Raw genomic sequence first — 6,000 nt, 5'->3', positions numbered from 1 at the left:
TTTTCTTATTCTCCGAAAGTGAAACATTTCCTGTTGCACACACCCCACAAGTTAGTACAAGACTAATGACCTGGCAATCAGCAGCTAAAATATGTGCTGCTAGTATTAGTGGAGAGAAATGGTGCGCCTGTGTGTAAGACGCATAAGGGAAATGAATGCAACACGATTATAGTAATCAGTCATTAGTTGTAGTTCATTATTAATAATTATGTATAACAGGATATTATAAAAATTAAGTTATGAAATTTTTATTAAAGGATTTCTTACATACCGTGATATTGGCTAGACCGCAAAAATATTCGTTGTGTTTGACATGCCTGATTTAAGGTGTATGTTAAAAAATTATCATCCATGGATATATAAGTATAAGAATTTTTTTTTAAAGGAAGAAAAAATGAACTTGAAAAGGCTAAAAAATGACCAAATAAGTTTCTAAAGCTCTTTTTATTACACTAATGAATCCCATAAAATTACAAAGCCCACAAAAGTAGAAGCATTTCAAAAACAAAAGAAATTGCTTGCATAATTTTAATGACAACATTTAGTTTTGGTGTTAAAAAAAAAAACCAAAAAAAACCCCAAAAAACTCTCATGATTCTGCATTGAAGCACACTGCTCATGAATTAAGCACATCATGAAATTCTGGGCAAGAATTTCATATCTCTTATATGAACCTGACTTCATGTAAATGGTTATGTTACGTTCCCTTTCTAGAGATTAAGTTCATGATATGATTCATTTAAAAATGAATTTATTGATTCACAGTGACTTTGAAGAATAGAAACAGGAACAAAGCATATATCATACACATACCCCTTTAAATGGTACATTAGATCAAAGTGAAATTAATATAATGATCTTTAGTGTTTTCAACTGTTACCAACAAAAATAGATCCCTCTACAGAAAAGAACTGCGGTAATGTCAGAAGGAGATGTTGAAATCTATGCTGTTTTTATCCTCAAATAAATGCATGATTACATTCTAGAATCATATCAAGAGTCACTGTCAAGCAATAAGTAAATATATTTACTGCTTCTGCCAAATATAACATAACAGGCCAGAGGCTGTATCGTTTCTAATTAACTTCTGGTAATGAGGAAATTTTCAATGGCTTTTGAGTCACATTACACATTCTGTTGCTGCTGCTACCAAAATAGTAGTAAAGGTGAAGGAGTAAACAAAAGAAAATAAATTACATCTCTTGATGATTCTAAATATTGTTTTGGTTTATCGTTGAAGTGGAAATCACTTATCCAAGGCTTGGAAAGAAAACAAAAGCATCTTTGTAATTCACTGCATGTATTATTGGAGAGGTCTAATGATTTATCCATTGCCAGTGTGGGTTAGCTTGTCATGTCCTCTTTACTCAATGTCAACTGGTTCCGTAGCTATCAAAGCACTTAGCTGTTTCTGAGCACAGGAGAGGAATAGTTCCAAACTGGACAGGCTTCTTTGGCGGATGACTTGATCAAGCTGTCAATATTTTTTTTTTTTTTAAGAGAGAGAGAGAGACAGAAAAAATTACACTTAGTTGAGGGATAAAGAATATTATGTCATTGAAGGCCACTGGAGAAACCATCTTAGATGATGATTTAGAAAATCAAGTAGTGCTTTAAACTTAGAGACAAAGTAGTCACTATTCCTGGGCTATTATCTAAGATAAGAAGATAAATCATTACAATTTCATAGTTGATGTTATTCAGTTATTGAAGAAATACCATAAGTTTGGCTAGAGTGATTTAAAAATATATAAATACAATAGTATAAAATTCCAGTTCTTAAAGAATATACAGATCAATCATCCATAAAGATCATGTAAATAAACAGATGCAAAACACAAAAGAAATATACAGTAGAGAAAAGCAGCATAATTGCATCATGTATAGGGTTTAGTAGGGCAAAGAATAAGGGAGAAATAAACAATTTTCTGAAATTAGAGAACGTTCTTGGAAAAGGTGTACTTTAAGATTGTTGAAGCTATTGGACTTGGTCTTCCTGCTGAGTTAGAGGTTTTTTATTAGGATTTAAAAAAAAATGTTTCAATAAAAGTTAATATAGTAAGAGGTTTAATAATGAGTCATATATAATAAAGAACTTTCAGAATGGTAAGAATTACTGAATACATCAAGGAAACTTTCTAACTCTTCTTCCCTATTTGTTCATGGTGTAAAAATTACCATTAACAACACAGTAAAAGAAAACCAAATAAATTCCATTTCACAATATATACTTGTGATTTTTATGCAAAAGTTGAAATATCCTTCATACAAATTCCCGCCAACATAAAAGACAAATCCAAACAAAAATTCTGAAATCACATTTCTATAACCCACTGATATTCAAAAATGACTGAAAAAACTGGAAGATTAAATTTTTGAAGTATCCTAAGAATTAATTAATAAAAAGAATATTATATGTAGTAAAATGCTCATGTAAAATGATTGAACACTCCTAACATTCCCTTAAATGTTAATATTTTGTGAATTTAATATATTTACAGAAATAGGATTCCTGCTTATCCATTTTCCTGATTTTATTTCCTTTTCCTCTAAATGATAGCATTTGGGGAATATATACTTTCTGCTTACAAGTGTCTATTAAAACAGACAGTTCATTGCATTATAATCCCCAGGTAAATGGAGATCTTGCCTGTCTTGCTGACTAGTGTACTCCAGCATCTAGAAAATGGTCTGGCACATGTTGGACATATAAAATACTTGCTGTGATTGAATCAATCAATACATATTTAAGCCTAATAGAGCAAGATAATCTACTATAAAATGATAGATGCACTTTTAATTCTTAAAGTGAAACATACTTAACCTAATCTAAAATCTTAGTAGGAATTAAAGTTCAAGTTTTTTTTGTTTTGTTTTTAATATATATTTTATTGATTTTTACAGAGAGGAAGGGAGACAGATAGAAACATCGATGAGAGAGGAATATAGATCAGCTGCCTCCTGCACACCCCCTACTGGGGATGTGCCCACAACTAAGGTACATGCCCTTGACTGGGACCCTTCAGGCTGCAGGCCAATGCTAACGCTCTCTCAACTGAGCCAAACCAGTTAGGGCAAAGTTGAAGTTTTAAGTTTTATTTATATATATATACATACACATACACACACACAGATTGAAATCTAAATATTTGCAGTTTTAAAAATTATTTTGTACTTGGTCCAAATTCAAATAATAGAGTAGACTGTACCAACAACACCCACTTCCAGTCCACATCCAGTGGTTCCTGTCTACTTTGGGATGTTTTCACGCATTTATGTCTGTTTTTTTAACACATAGTCCAGATCTTATAATCATAACTATGGGAGGAATGATACAATCAGTTAGTTTTACTGTAATTACTGGAAAATTTTCCTATCTCATACTTAAGAAATTGCTTGACTATCTTCCATGATTTATTTAACTATATTACCACTGACAGGAATGTATTTATTGCAATTTTATCTTGTTTTTAGAGCACCAAAGAAATTTACAACCTGAGTACACACCCTTCAGAAGATGGTCAAGCGTTTCTCTTGGACAGATCCTAAATATGTGGAATTTCTAGGTCATAAGATTTGTATATTTTAAATTGTGATAGATGTTTCTAAATTGTTTTCCAGAATGAGAGCACCAATTAATCAGCTCCACCTACAATGCATAAGAGGACCACTTTGCTCTATTTTCTTCTTTTAAATGCTTGCATGGTTTTTCATTATATATTTATAATTTTATATATAATGAATATGTTATTTTTTAAAATTATTTTTATTATTATTATTTTAAATTATTATATTACTAGATTTGGATTGTTCCTAATATTTTGCTAGTATAGTTAATGCTATATTAGATACTCTTCAACACCGCCCTCTGTATATTTATGCTAACATATCTTATAGAAATTGTTTGAGCCAAAGAATATGTCACCTACAATGTTACCTCTATTATAAATCAGGTTTCCAAATCAGTATGAATATGTCTTTGGGCTCCCTATTCTGTTCCCACATAGACAATTCACCTATCCCTACAGAAATATATTAACAACCATATAATCAAATATTTCAGATGAGTGTAAATTAGTGAACACTTGTAATAAAGCATAAAATCATAGCAAAGTTCAGAAGCAGTTTCTTTGGAGAAACTTTTCTCCTCTGAGAGTATATGGCACAAACTCACAATGTGTCTGGACCTAGCATTCAACCTGTGATTATTGCTAAGTAACAATAATCATCTGGATTTATACATTCAGAATGTATCTTTGATATTTAGCTGAAAAAAAGCAAAAACATGTATAAAGACAAAAAGTTTAAAAGATTTTTATTCAAACACTAGATGCCCGGTGCATGAAATTCATGCCCAGGGGGGTGTGTGTGTGGGGGTGTCCCTCAACCCAGCCTGCACCTTCTCCAAGCTGGGACCCCTCGAGGAATATCCGACTGCCTGTTTAGGCCCAAGTGGATCAGGCCTAAATGGACAGTTGGACATCCCTCTCACAATCCAGGACTGTTGGCCCCCAACCGCTTGCCTGCCTGCCTGCCTGATTGCCCCCAAGTGCTTCTACCTGCAAGCCTGATCACCCCCTAACCACTCCCTTGCCTACCTGATTGATACCTAACTGCTCCCCTACTGGCCAAATTTCCCCTAACTGTCCTCCCCTGCTGGCCCTCCCTTACCAGTTGGTGGCCCCTAACTGCTCTCCTCTGCACGCCGGTCACCCCCAAATGCCCTCCCCTTCAGACCTGGTCACCCCTAACTGCCCTCCCATGCAGGCCTGGTCACCCCCAAATCCCCTCCTATGCAGGCTTGGTTGCCCCCAACTGCCCTCCACTGCATGCCTGATCACTCCCAACTGTCCTCCCTTGCAGACCTGGTCCCTCCCAACTTCCCTCCTCTGTTGGCCATCTTGTGGCAGTCATATTGTGTCCACATGGGGGTGGCCATCTTATGTGTTGGAGTGATGGTCAATTTGCATATTACCTCTTTATTATATAGGATACCAAGTGCTTTTCTCTTACTTGTGATAGGAGTCAATCTAATTTAGTAATGATCAGCTGATGGACATCTGGTTTGGGGTTAGGCAGCTGCAACGATCACTTCACTTCTCTCAACATGCTTCCCCAAAATGTCTGATAGTAAGAATCCACTTAATAAACAGGAACTCAACACTGAGAAGGAATAAGGTGACACTGAGACTCTGTAATGAGTAAGATAAAATGGACCATCACAGTGCTGAGTTTCAGATAAGTTGGGTTCTTCCTGGGCATAGAAGAGAAGATCATCTGTGAGGGGGACACTTGAGACCTTTCTCTTAAATGATGAATTCCTCTCCCTGAAACAAGTACATCAAACTGATGTTCTTGGCAAATTATTGCATTTCAACAGTTTCCATTTTATTAGGCATAACCTTATTATCCTTTATTGAAGCAAAAAGAATTTCAGAAAAATATTCAATTCCTTTTGTCCCTCCAAAAGTGGGGCTTAGCTCTGCATTTGTGGTTTTCATTTCAAAGTGAACCAAAGATTTGTATTCTGTGACTTCATGTTGGCAGTATTATATGGAGAATAGTGGTGGCAAACATTTTTGGGTATGGGTTTACAATCTCTTCTTAATAGTGTAGCTCTAACTGCTTTGTTTTCCCTTCCATTTTCTGTTGCTTCAGCTGCAGCTCTTTCAGATACCTGGAAAAAAAACTTGGAAATTCTGATACCTGAAAAAAAAAACTTGGAAAGTCCCTCAAATGGACATTGGAGCTTTATAAGTCTTTTTCTCCCCTCTTTATAATCTCTTCAGTTTTCCAGTATCCTGCTGAAAACAATTTGGATGCATACAACTTGCTAAAAGTTAATATTTATAAAAAAGAGCACACAAATTCCCAATAATTCCCTATCTTATATTTATCTTTTCATCAGTATTTCATGTCACAGCAAAAGAAAAAGAAAAAGAAAACATCTCTAGACCTTTTCTCTTATCCCCTCATCACCAAAACACAATATGATGGGTG

The 6,000-nt window shown here is 34.8% G+C and overlaps 1 protein-coding gene across 4 annotated transcripts in view; it reads right to left on the bottom strand.

The window, feature by feature from the left end:
• Positions 1 to 425: 425 nt before the first annotated feature.
• Positions 426 to 6,000, bottom strand: part of CCDC91 (coiled-coil domain containing 91) — a 254,814-nt gene continuing 249,239 nt past the window's right edge. For all 4 annotated transcript variants that reach the window (XM_045587880.1, XM_036456857.2, XM_045587881.1 and 1 more), the window contains one exon: positions 426 to 1,474. In XM_045587880.1, coding sequence (XP_045443836.1) covers positions 1,364 to 1,474 — 111 coding nt within the window. In that variant the 3' untranslated portion in view covers positions 426 to 1,363. The remainder of the gene's footprint in view (positions 1,475 to 6,000) is intronic.

This window comes from Pipistrellus kuhlii, unplaced genomic scaffold (genome assembly GCF_014108245.1).
Source record: "Pipistrellus kuhlii isolate mPipKuh1 unplaced genomic scaffold, mPipKuh1.p scaffold_m20_p_3, whole genome shotgun sequence".
Classification (NCBI taxonomy): domain Eukaryota; kingdom Metazoa; phylum Chordata; class Mammalia; order Chiroptera; family Vespertilionidae; genus Pipistrellus; species Pipistrellus kuhlii.
The sequence above is the reverse complement of the archived record's forward strand: the minus strand, read 5'-3'. Positions and strand labels throughout refer to the sequence as shown.